This window comes from Chenopodium album, chromosome 16 (genome assembly GCF_948465745.1).
Source record: "Chenopodium album chromosome 16, dcCheAlbu1.1, whole genome shotgun sequence".
NCBI classification, from domain to species: domain Eukaryota; kingdom Viridiplantae; phylum Streptophyta; class Magnoliopsida; order Caryophyllales; family Amaranthaceae; genus Chenopodium; species Chenopodium album.
The window spans coordinates 44,362,631-44,381,278 of record NC_137849.1 but is presented as its reverse complement, the minus strand read 5'-3'; the positions used below and the strand labels follow the sequence as shown (position 1 = coordinate 44,381,278).

Below are 18,648 nucleotides of genomic sequence, written 5' to 3'. Positions count from 1 at the left end.
CCTCTAATATGGACTCTGATACAAAATTATGCAACAAAGTTCTTAGATTAACTGATCAAGCAATGAGTGGTTTTGGGTAACACTACCCCCCAATACTTTAAAGAACTAGTTAGTTGACATCCACATCAACGAGTATCTAATATGCTTCAAATCATCCCTCCAAATACAAAAAAGTTGGTATTTGACACTACACTGAATCTACATAACGTGAATTTATTTATAAAAAGAGTAGATATATTTGTATACCAGATTACCAGGGCCTATAAGTACTAAATGACCCGATTCTTCATACACCAAAAATAAGCAAACATAAGCCAAATTAATGCCCTATAATACAGTATTATTGAGATTTAATGATAATAGCAAAATGTCTTCACTTCCATTTCTTGAACTTTCCTCGCCCAAATAGGCCATGTCCCCCATGATGCTTCCAGCGCTTGCCAAACTTTCCATGCTTGAACTTTCCATGATGACCAAAGCCGCCATACATACCATGTCCATGCGAATGATGGTGTCCGTGAGAGAGATGATGCGCTCCATAGAGTGCTGCCGCGGCTGCAGCACCTCCAGCTAATAGTCCCATATTTGGTCTATAGCCTTTTCAATACAAAACATGTTACATTACAGATATCAGTTGACAGCAATGGTAATGAACTATTAATCAAAAGTAAGCAATAAAAGCTCAAGGATGTACCTGAATGATGGGAAGATGAATGGTGAGGATAGCCAGATGAATGAGGATACCCTCCAGGAGGAGGGTACCCGGCAGGGGGATAGCCCCCGTGGGGTGGATAGCCAGAAGGCGGATATCCACCAGGAGGCGGGTATGGTGGATAGGAGTCATAGGAGTGTGACGGGACTGGTGAATACTGTTGAGGCGGATATCCATGTGGAGGAGGGTATGCACCGTATCCATGACCGTGAGGACGATGATGTCCTGCAGCATATCCCATTAGACCTGAAAACAGACCTTTGTCTGTTGTATCATTGTTATTCGGCCTGTCCATTCTTGCAGGCCAGGTGAAGTTACTGCAACAACAATCAAGCTAATTTAGTCTATTATTCGAAGATATGAGTATCATAAGAAGGACAATAGTCAAGATATTATGTCTAGCAGTACTATAGACGTCACTCATAACAATGTTGTGACCTAAGGATCAGGGATCACGATGACAAACCCTTCACAAAATCATTCAAAATAGACAACTTCGTGACAAAATGTTGTACTCCCTCCGTCCTAAGTCCTTACAGAAAAGCTCATATTTAATTGTCCGCGATTTTATATTTTATCACATTCCAACATATCAATAATATAGTCTTCATTGAAGTCTTTAGTAAACTTGAGCATTTTAATGTTTAACCTACTAATTTCGTAAGTGACCTAGTACAAAGTATTTTTGTGACTGATTATACAAGATTACATGTCTACAAGTTTTCTACAGGATTCTTATGATAAATCTCTTACCAAATCATTAATATTATACTTTACACGATTTCAAGGTACAAATTTGTGAAAACAAAAGATTGCTTAAAACGTACAAGAATTAAATCATCTGCAAAATCAATTTTTTTTTTTTTTTTTTTTTTCTTTTTTAAAAATTTCTCATAGAAATACTTGTGAAGATATGAAAGACAAAATCATGTAATATGTTTATGACTTTAATTTTATTTAACCTACAATAACTCATATTTATTCATAAAATTACTATTTATCGTAATATATTAGTTGGGTTTAACGTGATCCGAACCATTCCATCAACAAATAGCCACAAAAAAAATTCAAAAACATAAAATTTTAAAAGTTGATCATAAGAAAAACAGAGGAGCACAGAAACAGGGAAGGGGAAAAATCAAAGAAGAAAATTAAATAACTAATTATTGGGAATAAAATATCAGAAATTAGGCCAAAAAACAAAATAACAAATTTAAATCAATGAAAAGCATGTTACCAAAATAAACTTCAGAATGATCCTCAAGATTTTTTCTTTGGGTTCTTCTTCTTGTTCCTGATTTGGTGTGAAAAAATGTTTGAAGGTTTGAGAATTTTGATATAAGTGGTTAAAAATGAGGGAACCACTATTTATATTCTGTATTTATACGCGTTGCTTCGACGCGTTATATAATTGGAGTATTTTCTATGTTATTCTCCTCTGTCTAAAGTGTTTAAACTACCTTGATCATTTACTAAAAAAATACGAGAAATAATACGTTGCAAAGTTAAAATTCTTATTTGCCTCATAAAAAAAAAAAAAAAAAAAAAAAAAAAGAAGTTAAAATTCTTATCTAATCCATTAAATTGAGTAAATTATGATTTGAACTTGTCCTTCGTAATCCCTATTTTAATGCACTACTAATTGATAAAATTAGAGAATTTTATCTTCGGTAATTCCTCTTTTTATTTCAGGTGACATTTTAAAATACGGTTAACTAATTATTTGTAAGTTTTTTTTTTTTTTTTTTAAAAAAAGAAATTATTTATAGGATTTTGTTTAAGAAATGAGCTTACTATTTAAAGTAGACGAATTCAATGTAAATCAATTCATCCTCATCCTTAGGAATTAAGATACAATTAAATAAGTAATCATTGATGACAAGCTAACACGAAACAGCTTCATAGAGACGTAAGAATCCTTCGGTAATTCTTGGACTAAAGTCATTGGCTTTAATGTTATGTTTCATGTGTGTGAATTTCCAAGTAGTTGGCCTGGACAATCGGTGATTTCATTGATTGTTTTGTTTAACTACTGGTATCTATTTATATACTGATAAACAAAGCTATCTTATTCCAAGAAGATTCGTAAAAACTCAAGCCTCAAATTCGAAGTAATCTACTAAATTGGTGCTAAAAATAAAAAAATTACTAAATAGTGTTCACTTTAAAATATTTCTCAAAGTAGCGTTCATGTAGGATTGGAAAACTCTAAACCTAATTTTTATCGCTTCGTATTTAAAGTCTAAATAAAAAAATCATTGGAGTCTCAATACTATTCTCTAAGGGGTTTAATTAACCATTGTTCCAAACATTGATGTTTCATGTTACATATTTTTTTGACAATTTATATCCATAACAAATATGCTACAAACGGACTGTAGCAATCAATTCACTTATTTGAAGCAGGGGAAGCATGAAATGTCTAGCTTTGGTCATATCATTGTTAAGGACATCCTTAATCTAGCTGCTCTGTGCAGTTGTGCTCCTTTATTGATTACTCGCAAGTCAATAGATGCTAGAAAATTTTTAAACATTTATATTACTACATCATATTCATATTCCCTAGTGCTTATATCCATTTTTACTATTAATAAAATGCAAAAGCAATAATGAGGCTCAATGCTAAATAAAGTTAAGATATCGTAAGCGTTATTTAAGATAAAAAAATTTGATGTTTGACTTGAGAAAGATATATCTTATATGCATAAATGAAAGTTTGGCTTGAAGAAATCCTACCTACTGTAATCTCTGATGTTCTCCTTGATTAAGGTTTGAGTAGCTAATAGAAAAAAAAACCCTCTTTGTGTCAAAACAAAAAAAAAAAAAAAAAAAAAAAATAATAATAATAATAATAATAATAATAATAATAATAATAATTTGATGGTATACATATTTATTAGGATTTTATTAGAAAAAAGTTAGGTTCGTAATTTCCGAACCTACATGGACACTAAATTGAGAAATATTTTTAGGTGAACACTATTATAGTAATTTCTTTATTTTTCAACATCACATTGGCAAATCGTTCATTAAGAATTAATATTTAATAATAATAATAATAAATAATTAATATTTAATAATTATAATATTAATAATAATAATAATTAATATTTAATAATAATCATAATAATAATTGATTATTTATAATTAAAAATTAATATTTAAAGATAATAACTAATATTTAAAGATAATAATAATCATTAATTTTTAATAATAATAATAATAATATTTAACGATTATAATAATAATGCGATAATATTAATAATAGTAATAATAATAGTAGTAGTAGGCCCCGTTCACTTCATCTTATTTTTGCTGAACTGAAATTATTTTTACTGAAACAAAATTATACTTGCTGAACTTAAATTATTTTTACTAAACCTAAATTAATTTAAATGAACTGAAATTATTATTGCTGAACTGAAATTATTTTTAATAATTTTATATTATAATTTTTCTTTAAGAAAACTGAATTTCACTGAACTGAACTTATTTTTCTTGAACTGAAATTATTTTTACTTAATATTATTTTTATAAGGTGAAGTGAACAGGGCTGTAGTAGTAATAATAATAATAATAATAATAACAAAATCTGCTCGGCTCTGTTATGCTCTGCTTCAAAATGGTCTGCTCTACTCTGCTGACTCCTGCTCTGCTCTGCCTAGAAGTTCAAAAGAACAGGGCCTAAGAGCATCTATAAAACCCTTGATTATTTAAAGAATATTGATTTGTCACACCTACACCAATTTCCCTTCTAATTTATAACCACATGACCACACCTAAGCTATTTCGGCTAAAGTAAAAGAAATCAAAAATATTTTTACAATTAGAAGAATAAAGGAGATTTGTTAAATACTACTCCATCCGTCCCTAAATTACATTCCTCTTTAGAAATTTACACGGGAATTAAGGAGAGAAGAATAAGACAAATAACAATAATTAGATAATGAAATAGGAAGTACAAAGATAGATTAATTATTATTCATGACAAGTCATCAATCCTTTGCAAAAAAAAAGGACCAATCACATGTTCCTAATTAAAAAATTTTAACCAATCATATTCATTGTAATTTGGCACAAGAATTATGAGTGAGATTAGGTAAGGATGAGTGAGAAAGCATTAAATATAAAACAGAAAAAGAGAGTAGATTTACTAAAAAAAAACTTACCAAAAATAGAAAGGAGGAATGTAATTTAGGGACGGAAGGAGTACCTTTTTTTTAGTAAGAAAACACTTTATTCATAATCTATTTTTGCCCAATAACACCTTTAACCAGATTCCGATGTTATCAGGATAGGAAATCCATAACTCACATAATTAATAACCCCCTAGCTTTCATCCCGCACCCGCTCTCTCCCCCAAAAAAATTAGCAAATGGCTCAATCAACATTTTCCGGCACCTTAAAACCTTTAGGTACATAAGTAGTAATAAGATCCATCTCTTGCAGCTCTTGACTACCTTACAACATATATAAAATTGAACAAAACTCTTGTAGGTTGTTGTTTAAGACCTCTCGTCATTGATTTCAAGCCACCATGGGCATTTGTGTGATCTGAACTAGTGAACATATACGGTTTCAAATAATCAATAGACACTTTAAGATGCCTAGTCCACAACACCCTTGAGCTTTTGAGCATGTATGGCATTATACACATCAATAGCACTTACAAAGATTCGTGGGAATGTCTAGAAGAATTCATTCATTCTTGGACTCACAATGCAAATATCCTAAATATCTAAGAGAAAGGGATTCTCAACCCTCAAGTGATCTCTTAGGAGTTAGGATGTGCCAAGATTCCAAAAAGATCGTATAGACCACTCATATGACATTGCATACATCAAATTTGTAGACTGTATTGGAACACCAATTACAGTGGCAGGGTTTGCCTCACTTGTGCCTTTAGGAGACTGCATTGGCGAGAGGATCTGCTGGACAACATTGTCGTCTCTGGGTGACCGGCTTGATCCAGTGAACATCTGATGCAAGAGCATATAGCTCATATTCACCGAGTACCACTTAAGTGCAAAAACAAGGACGTGCTTGATACTATGATTCAATACCAAAATCTTACCGTCTCTTGCAAAATCTTATATGATTCAATACCAAAATCTTACAGACAAAAACTTGCTATATTATTCACAATATATCAATACATTTGATGAGACAAAAAATTGGATTATTGCCGCTTGTAATAAAAACAAATTGGGTTAGTTTAGTAGAAAAAACTCCATGATGTACATCACTACATTCCTATAACATCACTCGTATTTTTAAAGCGGGGAGGGTAGGGGTTTATCTTGCCCTAAATTTTACTACTTGAAGACTCTACACCTCGCTATTTTTTCCGCCTCGGCTATGCTCATATATCTAATTCCATGATGTTTCATCCAGCCCTCTCCTTGAATAAACAGTTCTTGAAGGGTATTTTCTTCTAGTTTCAGCAACTTGAGGCCTTCACTTACACGGGGAAAGAAACCTTCAGGTCTCAAACACCAACTCCTGAATATGCCATATAAAACATCCATGTCACCTCCAAACCTCTCAACACCACCACTATAGAACTTTGTGTTGCTCATAAGAATACCATTAAATACCAAGCGATCTATTCCACTCGCTAAACTTCTCCATACTGTAATAAAGTCCACGTTGTTTAGACCTTCTTCCAACCTAGACATCTTACCCTGCAAAAAATCAAGAGCTACTACAAAAGATCTTGTTACTGTCCAGCCTTCTTCAATCATTTCTTGCCACTGCTGCTTATTCTTTATATAATCTCGAATCTGAGCATCAAATCCTCTTAAAACAACATTAGTCATCTTATCAATCCATTCTTTTCTAAAATCCTCTAGTTTCGTGATTTCCTCATCTAAAACCCCATTTTCATTTCCCTCAGAGACACCAGTGGAAAGACTACTCTCTCCAAAACCATTTCCTGATTCATTGTCATCTGCAAGTCCCATTTCAACAAAGATAATATCATCACACCATTCGACTAAGATAGACTCGAGATGGTGAGCAGAATTAACTGCTGTCATAACTCTGGCCACAGCATCATCATCTGCCAAAGCTGTGAGCCCTTCTGCTTCTTGGCATTTGGTAAGCAAGCAATTCAGGAAGGTCTGAATTATTGGAGCACCCACTAGTCTTACAAATCGAGATCTCAAAAACACAGAAGGTATTGATCTACAGCGGTCAATGACTGATGATACATGTTGGAGAACTATGGATGATGCTACGGGAGATTTATAAACATCAGACCCAGGAAAAAGAACTGCTCCTCGAGTTTTTGTTGTCCAATTTCTCTCATCTTCCATCTCAGGTTTCAGTTTCTCTAGTATATTGTCCAGTTCTATTTGTGCCCATAAATCAAGCCAGTCTGGCCGATCACAGAAGACGGAGAGAGAAGACATCCTTTGCAAGAGACTGTATTCCTCAGAGTCGAAGATCCCAGAGAGGGCAGCAAGAGCTTGAATCTTTTTATCAAATGATATCATCAAATCAACCAGATGAAGCCAAGACATTCTTCCCTGTGGCCTAACCTCCACTGTAGTCTCCTCATCCAAACGAGAAACATATGCAGGGAATATTTCCTTTGCCAAGTAAGTTGACAGGGAGGTCACCATGCCTGAAATCCATTCCTCTCTGCAACTGTATCCTGTCAACATTGCTTCATCCACCAAGGGTTGCAACAATCTGTCCACTAAATCAATATAATCCCTTGTATTCTTGTAGACAAGAGCAAAAATATATTCAGGCTTATCTACCCACTTTTGGAAATGATGAAGGGATGCAAGGGAGAGAGGATTCACAAGTTCTTCAATACCCCAGAGTGGCTGGTACATAGAAGTATTATGGTTATACCCCTCGAGTTGCCGTGACTTCCTTTTCCGCTGTAGCTCCTGTAGGCTGCATAAGGCAAGAAAATTTTCACAATACTTCTGTTTAAGCTCTCCAGGCATTGCTGAGAGAGGATTTGACTCTTCAGCAGTTCTTCTTTCAGTATTTGAAGAGCTCAATGTGGAAAGAGGTGGTGGCCAGCCAATCGAAACAAGTAGGGCACGGTAATCAGCAATGGCCTGGGGTCTCAAAATAGCCAAGGCGCGATCAACTCTATGATCAGCAGCTGACACAAGTCGGACCCATTGAGGATGTTCCCTTGTCACTGAAGCTAAAATATCATCTACTGATTTAAGGGAATTGATTGCACTGACGCGTATTTCCTGCGAAAAGATGTAACAAAGTAAGACAATCAACTCTTGAAGCATGACTCCAAACAGAAACCATTCAGCTGATGATAGTTTCCAGGGAGAACCTCTGAATGCTGTCTAGTAGACTGTTTCTTCAGATTTCTGTTCATCAAAGAAGTGACTGCATCTTCAATGTCACCAACCAGGCTATCAAGCTTCAATGCTGTCTCTGAAATCAAAATAAAGGTGACCGTGATCAGAGGAACAGAAAATACGAGAAAAAACATTGCTCTACAATTTTAATTTCCAGCAAACAAAATCTCACAAATGTCAATTATCGCCTGTTGATAAAAAAAATTAGAGGATATACAGGAAAATCACTAGGGCAATATTTCAGAATTATGTCAAGACCAGTCTACTCATGAATCCAACATGCTGCTTCTACTGAAAACTTTTAGCCAATAGAAACTTCAAAGTTGGATCTTTTAATAATCTTGAAGCATAGTAAGAAATGCCCAATTGCCCATAACCTATTTCAAAAGGAAATCAAATCTGAATTCCCAGCAGTGGACATGCCCTATTATTTTATTAAAGAGAAAATAATACTGACCCACAAACTCATTCAAAGGCTATGATTTACACTCTGGTTCTCTTAGACCTAGCGTCAAGTTTCAGTGAATTGAAAATAATCAATTTACTGTAAACCACCAGTGGCCAGCAAAACCATTAGATGCCAAGAAGCTCCCACCAAACCCAATTCAAAACCTATACCTTGTGTCGATGTAACCTCCTAACCTGAGTATCAAAGCTTTTTAATATATGGGGGAAAACCTCTAAGGCTCTAAGGGTGCGTTGTATTCACCTTGATTTTCAGTAGGAGCTGAAGTTGTTTAAAATCAACTAAACTTTTCTACAACCTATTAACTGAATTATGAACTTATGTGAATTATTAATCTAAACTTAGTAAAACTTATTTTTAGTCGTAAATTGAGCTTGGGTAGCCCTTATTAACCTTGCTCTTAACTTATCTATATATGTTTTTTCCTAAATTTATCCAAACTTTAGGACTTAGGAAAGATGGGATACAAATGATGAGTAGCTTTAATAGATCGAAAGGGAGATTCGCCAGCTTGATAATATTATTATAAATACATCAACAATCACTTGTACAAATGAAAAGAACTTACCTCAATTTCACAACTATTATGATTGTTTATGAAAGAAAGACTCGAAATAAGCTCTTGATTAAATTGAATGAGATCATAAGGCTAAGATAACACCACAACAACCCCATCAAATTCTCACCACAGACAGGATTTACAGATGGTTCTAATGTACACCAATGATCAACCAACTCTTACCATAATCCTGATGTAAATAGTGATTTCTATTTTCCTGTATTTAACCTAATTATCAATTGTAAAGCGATTTATGCTATTAATTTTGACAATTTATTCACAAAGAGAATACTCTTTATATATTTTCATTACGACATTTAAATCAATTATGAATGCTTCATCAAATTTCACTAATTAGGTTTAACTTAAATTTCTGATAATCACATTAATACTCAAATCATAACCTGACTCAACTTCAAATCAGCAGCTTATCTTACAAAAAAACACAAATTATATGAAATTGCATTATAAATTAAACTTTATAAAACACAAATTAATTCTCAAATTATCAACTAACCGGCATAATTTCGCACCGTCGCTACTCTCGCAACTTCTTTAGCCAATGCTGGTAGCTCATCTACCGCCATATCCTCCGCTTCTCCATCTTCACAACAATTTTTAAAAAATATTGAAAAATTAAATAATTCGATTCAAATTCCAGGAAAATCGGTTATTAATCGATGACTGGAAAAGGTGAAAACCTGAAGCAGAAGCAAAAGAGGAGGATTTGGATTTGAGATCTTGAAGCTGACGATGAACATGATGAAAAGCGTCGGAAATTCGGTGAGAAGAAGAAGCGTAAGAGAGAAGACTAGCGTCGAGGCGGCGAGTAAGATCGGTGAGATGGTGAGTCAACTCAGAGCAGTGAGTGTCCAACTCGGTGACCAGGTTAGTGGATTCGGAGAGATTGAGGTCGTGTTTCGGAGGGAATGTGGAGTTGAGGAAGGAGATGACCGGAGGAGAGAGAGAGGTGATCGCCGGTAGAGTCTCCGGCGAAGAATCCATCGGAGTTTTTCTCTTCTTTGATTGCATTCTTGGATCTTTTACCGTTGTTGGGTGTTTTAAACATGGTTAGCTATGGTCTATGGACCAGTTTGGGCTTTGGGAATCTCTGGTCAAGAAACATTGATTTGGGTTCCAGTTGGATTATTACTCTCCTTTTGTTTTAAAATAAATGTTTCAATTTCACTTTTACACAATTATTTTATTAACTCTATTTCATATTATTTGCAACGATTTGATATGAAATAAAGAGGAAAAATGTCTAATCATTGCAAATAATATGAAACGGAGGTAGTACATAAACTTTGATATCCGTTTAAGTTTGTTTTGTACAAAATACTCCCTCCGTCCCCTATTGATAGTCCCTTATGGGCATTTTTCACGGGAATTAATAAACACAAATAAAATAATAAAAGTAATTTGATATTGGGTATGCAAAAAAGTAGAGAGAGATAGTAATAAAAGTACATGGGAAAACAAAATTTACATGGAAAATTTAAATTTGCACAAATATTGTTGCAAATTGGAGGGAATTTTGGTAAAAAATTAATATTAATGGTTGTTCGAAAAGGCAAATTGGGTGAACATTTTGGGACTAAAATTTACCCATAAGGGACTATCATTTGGGGACGGAGGGAGTAGTAAGATAAAATCATTACGGGTGTTATAATGGTCTCAATGTATAGTTTCTAAATATCAACTTTTTATAATTTATTAGCTTGTTGAAGTGAAGCATTTATTTTGAAACAAAGGGAGAATGCCTATGTCAATTAAATTATAGAGCAAATCACTTCATATTAAGTCAAGTCAATTTTTGTCACTTCAGTGCAAGACGAAATCTTGTTTGATTTATTAACAAAGAATGATTTTGTTTTTATCATAATATGTAATACACTATACAATTAATGTACTATAAATAATTGAATATTTTGATCATCCAAGAAACAAACTGAACACGGTAAATCTGAAAGTGTGCCAAGTACTTCGTAATAAAATTTCATTGCAAGGATAAACTCACTTGGTAAGGTTCTTTTCTCGTATCCCAAAGTTCTCCAATTCGAGTAAATGCTAAAATTACAAACTAGAGTAATTGGGTTTTAAAAAATGAGCGATTGTTGCTATGTTAATTCCCCATGCTGAGGCTTTGATCCAGCTGCTTGCACCAAGGCAGACTCCCACAGGCCACAGCTGTCGTTGATATTTCCCTACAGTGCTTTCATCTTACTTCCAATTCTAGTGTTGAAGAAAGAGTAAATAGTGAGAGTTCAACGAGTTCTCAAATAGAATTCAATATTGACCATTATAACAAACCAGATTTTGAGATGTAAGATAAAGAACCGTTTTTGAGAAGGTACACAAACTCATGAAGGAACTAGATAGAGTAGACATGTTCAAATTCACATTTATGTGACCAAAAAAGTAGAAGCTCTTAATGAATATTTGGCCTTACTTGATTCTGACTCAATGAAGTCTAATATAGAGCGACTTCTTATAATGGTAATCAAACAAAGAATAGATAGTTTGATAGTTTTTGACTACTCTGTAATACTTGTAATAGTTTCACCTGTTAGATGACACGACAACCATTCATAAGATGTGCTTTTGAAATACGCAGTAGATGAGCTAACCACCTGAGCTAACAGTCACCAGTCTCACCACATTAATTGTACACACACACTAGAATGCCTTCCAAATTTCCAATCACCAATCATATTACCACCAAATTAGCATTCAACAAAGTATATTCTACTGTGTGGATTACCAAGGCTACATCAGCACCATGTAATCTCTGAACCTATGCTATGCCCTCTACTAAAAATAGTACTATATAAGATGATACACAAAATCCTACTTATGGCACAAATCATCTACATTTCCAGTCTATCAGAAAGGCCCCTCTGGATCTCCAATGCACTATCAGAATTTTTTCGCTTACAAAATGGCAAAAGCTATGGAAGATGATGTTCATCGATAATGATCCACTATACCAGAGATGCTCTTAGAAATTAATCGACTTCAATTTGGACTATACCGGAGATACTGTTCATAGAAATTGATCAACTGTAACCACACCAAAGAGGGAAATGTGAGATACTATAGCCACTTTTAGGTAATTTAAAGAACATCAATATATCACTATAAAAAAACTGAGAAAATTACCAGAAGGGGGTTGTTTGCCTTCAGAAACTTGTTATCCACCATAACTTCCCTTCCATCAGACCTAGAAGACAGAAACAATACAGAAGACTCATTATATGAAACAAATGTCAGTAAGAACATCACATAGGTGATAGAAACATAATCAACAAAACTGTCAGGCCACATCATTTTCAAATACTTTAAGCTCATCACCGTGGATGTAACTATAGAGATCTCACAGCTAAATAAATTTATTTCAATATATAACACAGTTTATAAATGGTATACATACAATGTGAGTGTTCTGTAATGAGGCTATGACAACACAGTTCAATAACTCAATCGAAGGCCAGACAACTGACACACCATATCTGGCAGTCCAGCTAATTGCTGAACAAACTATTTTAGCAGGACATCACAATTCACTAAGGATGGATTTTATTAAAGCTGGAACTTAGGACAGAACTCCAATGAGTAAGTTTGGTGGGTTCAGGGCTCCTAAATGAAAGCAAATACTAGTAAACAAGATGCATCATATACCAGCAGTGTTCACAGTCCAAAGCTTTCTAGTTGATGCAAGAGAAGGATTTTTGCAGCAACTGCTTGCAAAAAGGCTGCAGCCAAATCATTGAAAAAAACAAAACAGCAATAACACACAGACGCAATATTGTAATTGCTTAAAAAACACACAAATATAGTGAGCACCAAAAAGAATTCAGGAGAACATGTCTGCAACTGCAAAAGTATTATTATGATAAGACTAAACCACAAACCATAACAAAGATTCCAGACAAAAGCAGAAACTAAGAAAGACAATGCAGGAATAAAGTGAAAAAAGAAAATGCATCTATTGGTAGCTACATTCATAGGGAAATCATACTAGTTTCAGTAGCTTATCAAGAATAACATTGAGTTTGAAGGGAACGTGTATGATCAAAACAAAGGAACAATTAAAAAAACCATTATGCTTGAGTATGAAATGCAAAGCAAATTAGGAACACTGCAGACATTTGGAAAATACTAAACTTAGCAAATAGCAAGTGGGTGTCTTCATGATAGAAAGGATGATTTGAGCCAAACCCAAAGCATAGTACTAGACAAACTATCCCCTCCGTCCCTTATGGCCAAATTTAAGTCCCAAAATAATAGTCCCATTTGCTTTTTTCAAGTACCATTAATATGAATTTTACATCAAAATTCTCTCCAATTTGCAACAATATTTGTGTAAATTTAACTTTCCCATGTAAATTTTGCTTTTCCATGTACTTTTTATTACTTTCTCTCTCTACTTTTTTGCATACCCAATGTAAATTTATCTTTCCAATGTACTTTACTACTTATTTATGTTTATTAATTCCCGTGAAAATTTGCCCATAAGGGACTATCAATAAGGGACAGAGGGAGTATAATGCTTTAAGAGGTCAGAAGAGAGGGATATGATCCAGCAACAAAAATGACCTCAGAAAGTTTTACTTAATTGATTTTACACTCTAGAAGTCTATACTAAGGGCCTGTTCACATTTACTTAATTTCAGTTCAGTTCAGTCAGCTCCAATCAGTTCAGTTCAGTTCAGTTCCAATCAGTTCAGCTCTTAATTTCCCTCTCACATAAAATATTCAGTTCAGTTCAGTTCAGTTCAGTTCAGCTCCAATCAGTTCAGTTCAGTTCAGTTCAGCTCAATTCAGTAAATATGAACAGGCCAACGTTACAAGGTACGAGGTACGATTCGAAACGCGGTACAGAAACGGATACGTGGTACGTTACCATGTATGAATCCGGTACGATGTGTTTAAAAATTTAATACTGTACTTATTATTTATATATTAGTATAATAATGTAACAATTAAATTTAAATGGAAAATTGAAAGTAGTGGAATTTTAAAAAATGAAAAAGAAAATTGAAATCCCCAAAATTATCACGTGACTTTCTTTAGTGGGGTCAAAAAGTCAAGAAATAAATAAAAGATGAAAATAAAAGAAACCACACAATGTGGACAGCTGTCCCACCCAACTCCCCCTCCACCTACCCTAGTAGCCTTGTCCCTTTTCTCTCTCTTCGGAGTCTGCAACAAGCTTAACAATGTAGTCTTCACAAAATAACGGCCGAGTTTTTACACGTTCCAAGCTACGAAATCGGGTCGCAAAGTCCGGCGACTTGAGTCACGACCACCGGCGAACTGAGTCGCGTATGTACCGTGTTCCGGTACGAGCGAATCAGGTCGCGATTCGCAGCAACGTACCGCGAACCTTGTAACGTTGGAACAGGCCCTAATTGGAAGCTGCAACTACTAAATGCGACGAGTTTTTTTAGTTACCATCTTTTGACAAGTTTGTCAAGTATGCAGTCTAGAAAAGGTTTGTTGAATCAATAAAGTCTGGCTTCTTCAAAAGAGTGACGGGAGTTGAAGTAACAGAAATTACTGGCCTCTCTCTTCAGAATTGGTTCATTTCCCCTCATTCCTTCATCAGTTCTGTTTATGAATTATAATAATAAAGCTAGCCTCACTCTCAAGAATCTTTTAACCTCCCCACATTCCTTCATCACCGCTGCTTGACTTATAATTGCAAGCAGCTGACCCTTTCAATATATAAGAATCAGGGCATTATCACAGTAAATCATAAAGGGGATATTTACCCAATTTAAAAATTAGAATACAACTAGCTGTTTGCTATTCCCATGATTGTGAACCAAGTATATTATATAAGCATTCCTTTTTTCAACATCCCTCTAATAAACTTAAAAACTCAATTACTCAAAACATATCAATATACATTTGTTTTACCTTTTAAGCAGTCCTCAGTCATCCCAAATTTCTGTTCCCTCTTTCCCCCAAGAAACATCACAAAGATAATCTACCTTATCAAATTCTCAAGCTATCAAATTCACACCCCAGAGAGAAAGGGAAAGGAAGTTAGGAAAGTGATCTAAATTTACATTTCATGTAGAATGACATCAAAATAAATATGACCCCAAGAGACAGGGGTACCTCAACTTCCCAGCACATCGAAGCGCCAATATCAAGGTCTACACCAAGAGAATTCACCCAAACCACAACATACATAGGATTAATCTTAGTAGGCTAAAAAATAGGAGCACATATCTTAGTTTTGAATCATTATCAAACTTAGTCAAACATATGTCAGCCATAAAATGAAAAAAACTCAAAATTCAAATTGATCAAACAGATTGAAGTTTTAAGTATATATTGAAGCCAAAGTACAGTTTACCAAAATCACCTTTCCAAAATGATGTTTGTTATAGCATTTTTCCTAACTAGGCTTCAAACGTAACCTTTTAACTAGAAGCCCTAACGATGTCCTTTGTCAGAAACGTACTTCAAAACTCAACCTCATATCAGATATCTCATACAATTTTGGTTATTTTCCCTCCTGCACCCTCCCACCCCTTAAGCTTTGTCCCCATGTTGATAAAAAACCACGCAATTGTACTGCAATGATACTATCACAAGCTCTTTACAATATAAAACAGAGATGATGTAATGATTGTAATTAGGGATTTTACTCAATCAACCAACAAATTTTAAATTTGGCTAGTATCTGAAAATATGACACTAACATGAAAATCTTCAGACATGATAACATTCAAAGCACAATAATCCTTTCCACATTGATACTTAACTAGGAAGAAGGTTTAGCATACCTCATTGCCACAAAGGTTACGGAAACATCCTGAATATTGTTTGTCACTGATGCTGTATAGCTTATTGGCTTGATGATCCTAGTAATAACAGAGGAACTCCTTGAGCTGTCCAATTTCTTCTTGCGGTAGGCATCAGAATTTGCTAACATAAGATCCTCAGCTCTATCACAAGAGCTAATATTCCCAATTGCTGAATTTGAAAAGTAATCAATATTGAGTGACGAAGTATCCTGCGGGAACCTTCTTACAGAACCAGATTTCCTTCGCTTTGCACCTCGACGTAGATTGCTTTCGCCTACTTCCACACTATTTGCATTGGATTGACAATTTGTTAAACCATCTCCTTCTACGGTCATGGGCTGCGGAAAATGTACATCCATATTCTTTCCACTTGAACTTTGACCATATAATTGGTCATTGTTTTGTTTTTCATTGCTAGCAACATGTGGAGATACAGTCTCAGAGCCCTTGTAATCAACACTTTTGGCTGCTCTAGGTCTCCTCATTGCCTCATCATGCTCTACAACAATGTCAACCATGCCAGGTTGAGAATGGGCCTGAACTGAGTTGTCTAAAGCAGCAGAGCGTTGATGTTCATTGCTAAGTGATATCCTAACGGGTGTTAACTTACTCTTGGAAGCACCATAAGTATATTGCATTTTCTTCTTTGGTTGGGTAAATTTGCGTCTTCTCTTTCGAGAACTCTTCTTTGAGCCAGAGCGCAAGCTACAGTCAACAGAAAAAATGTTTTATGTAAATAGTACTCACCAAATAAGCAAAAAAAAATACAACACCTGGAAATGGCTCAGAACATGAACTTATAACATAGATAAGAGCGAGCAAAAACCTCTCTTCATAAGCTTCCACAACATCAGGACAAGTTTGAAGATGATCAACAGGCTCCCAAGTGTTCGCACTCTCTGGCCAACCCCGCCTAAATCAAGCACAAATTTCACCAAAAGCAAATTTCAGCTAATTTTCATCGAACCAAATCAACTACAATTATATTGAATGTTCCCCCAATTTCAGCTAATTTTCATCGAACCAAATCAACTACAATTATATTGAATGTTCCCCCAATTTCAGCTAATTTCACATTTATATCAAAACTAGGTTAAAATGATTATTCTCTCAATTTCATTCACTACAACACAAAATCATAATTCCTACACCTACAACAGTCTATCACAAGAAATCAATGTCATCTCTCCACATTACATTATAATTCCAATTGTACATAAAACAATAAACAATGTCTATCAATCATAATCCATAAGCCAATCCCTAATAAAAAGCGCGGAACAATCGGAATAACCTCAGTTTAAATCCCGCCTACATCATTGCCCTCCGTAACACCCAATACACAACAAAATAAATAACAGACGAAAAAGAAAAGGAGAAAATACGCACCATTTGATCAAATATTGACGCTCCCCCTAATCAAAAACAAAACCAAATTAGACAAACAAAAATCAAAAAGCCCTAAAAATCAAAATCAAAATTGGGAATTTAAAATTATCACCTTACAAATCCTCTTTCGACGAATAGATTCAACCTCGTAAAACCCTTCGGCGAGCTTCTTTCTTTCTGCACTCGTTTTCCCTTCAATCGAACCATCAACACCATCTCCATTTTCACCTCTTTCTCTCTCCTCTGCTCCTCCTTCACCTTCTTCCTCATACCCTTCATCTTCATCATCATCTTCTTCGTCGTCTTCCTCTTCGTAATCGTCTTCTTCATCTTCTCTCTCCTCAACCCCATCAACATCTATGACATTTTCTCTCTCCTCCTCATCCTCTGCTTTAATACGCTGCGTATTGTGGGTGGATGAGGAGGGTAAGTCCTTAAACTCGTCGTTTTGAGAAGGGTGAGACTCAGCGAGTGAGTGAGAGTGAGTCAGTGAGTTTGACTCGGATTGAGGAGTCCCACTTCCTGCACTACTTTTTGGCTTCTTCATTGGTTTCTCTCTCTTCACTTTCTCTCTCTACTGTAGGATGAGTTTGTTCTTGTTCTTCTTCTTCTTTCTCAGTTTTCCCTCCTTTGGGGTTTGATTGCTCTCCTATCTATTTGGGCACAATAATCTGACATGTAATGAGGGCAAAGTACAATGCATAGGTATATTTGTTCTCAATTGTCTCATAAAATTGGCGTGTATAATTGTAGAAGCCGTTACAGAATTATTGATATCTGTATAATAATGGAGATATCACATTTTATTGAATTGATATCTCTTGTAATAATGGAGATTTTACTTTTTCAACTTTGACTTTAAGTCATTAAAACGAGTAAAGCATTTAGCAATAAGTGAGTCGTTGAAGGATAGGAGGTTATTCACGCGCTTTGAAGTATTAATTGTGAGATAAGATTCACGCGTTTTTAACATATGTCCTCTTTAGTAACTCTTTCCTCGAAATTGTGAAATTCAATACCTGTGACTTTGTAAGTGAGGGTGGTCTTTTCATGAGTTTTGCCCAATCCTAACTATGAAGTATGAACATTGTCGTATTTTACAAATTCATGAAAGTGTCTTTGCTCTCCTAGGCTCATTAGGGTTAATTGAGTGCATTAAGAGAATATTAGTAATGAAAGGATGTGCTTCCCTTCTCACCTTCATCTTGACACAAAAGGTTAATAATTCGAAGATAATTCAAGAAAGTGTTCTAACACTTTAGAACCCTATCACTAATTCAACATTTTTTTTATCAATTTCATGTTAATTAGAAGGTAGTTTTGAATCTTTATTAGGCATCCAATATTTAGGTTAA

At 34.7% G+C, this 18,648-nt stretch overlaps 3 protein-coding genes across 4 annotated transcripts; all 3 read right to left on the bottom strand.

The window, feature by feature from the left end:
- Nucleotides 1-199: 199 nt before the first annotated feature.
- LOC145586636 (uncharacterized) lies at nt 200-2,074 on the bottom strand. The gene is made up of 3 exons (XM_081643526.1): nt 1,950-2,074; nt 695-1,029; nt 200-597 (listed from the first exon to the last, which is right to left on the bottom strand). Exons 2-3 carry the CDS (start codon nt 1,005-1,007, stop codon nt 374-376), a joined length of 537 nt encoding a protein of 178 aa, XP_081499652.1. The 5' UTR covers nt 1,008-1,029; nt 1,950-2,074; the 3' UTR covers nt 200-373.
- Nucleotides 2,075-5,802: 3,728 nt separating this feature from the next.
- Nucleotides 5,803-10,183, bottom strand: LOC145585508 (RINT1-like protein MAG2). The gene is made up of 4 exons (XM_081642210.1): nt 9,782-10,183; nt 9,598-9,684; nt 8,028-8,131; nt 5,803-7,935 (listed from the first exon to the last, which is right to left on the bottom strand). The coding sequence occupies exons 1-4, from the start codon at nt 10,110-10,112 to the stop codon at nt 6,028-6,030; spliced, it is 2,430 nt and encodes an 809-aa protein (XP_081498336.1). The 5' UTR covers nt 10,113-10,183; the 3' UTR covers nt 5,803-6,027.
- Nucleotides 10,184-11,765: 1,582 nt separating this feature from the next.
- On the bottom strand, nt 11,766-17,951 carry LOC145586633 (chromo domain protein LHP1-like). 2 transcript variants are annotated; one of them, XM_081643518.1, is made up of 7 exons: nt 17,406-17,951; nt 17,294-17,319; nt 16,731-16,817; nt 16,515-16,609; nt 15,884-16,403; nt 12,243-12,303; nt 11,766-12,143 (listed from the first exon to the last, which is right to left on the bottom strand). In XM_081643518.1, the coding sequence occupies exons 1-7, from the start codon at nt 17,838-17,840 to the stop codon at nt 12,099-12,101; spliced, it is 1,269 nt and encodes a 422-aa protein (XP_081499644.1). In that variant the 5' UTR covers nt 17,841-17,951; the 3' UTR covers nt 11,766-12,098. The 2 variants fall into 2 exon arrangements, with proteins under 2 accessions (XP_081499644.1, XP_081499643.1); XM_081643517.1 differs by having other exon boundaries at nt 15,884-16,609.
- Between the last annotated feature and the right edge of the window lie 697 nt (nt 17,952-18,648).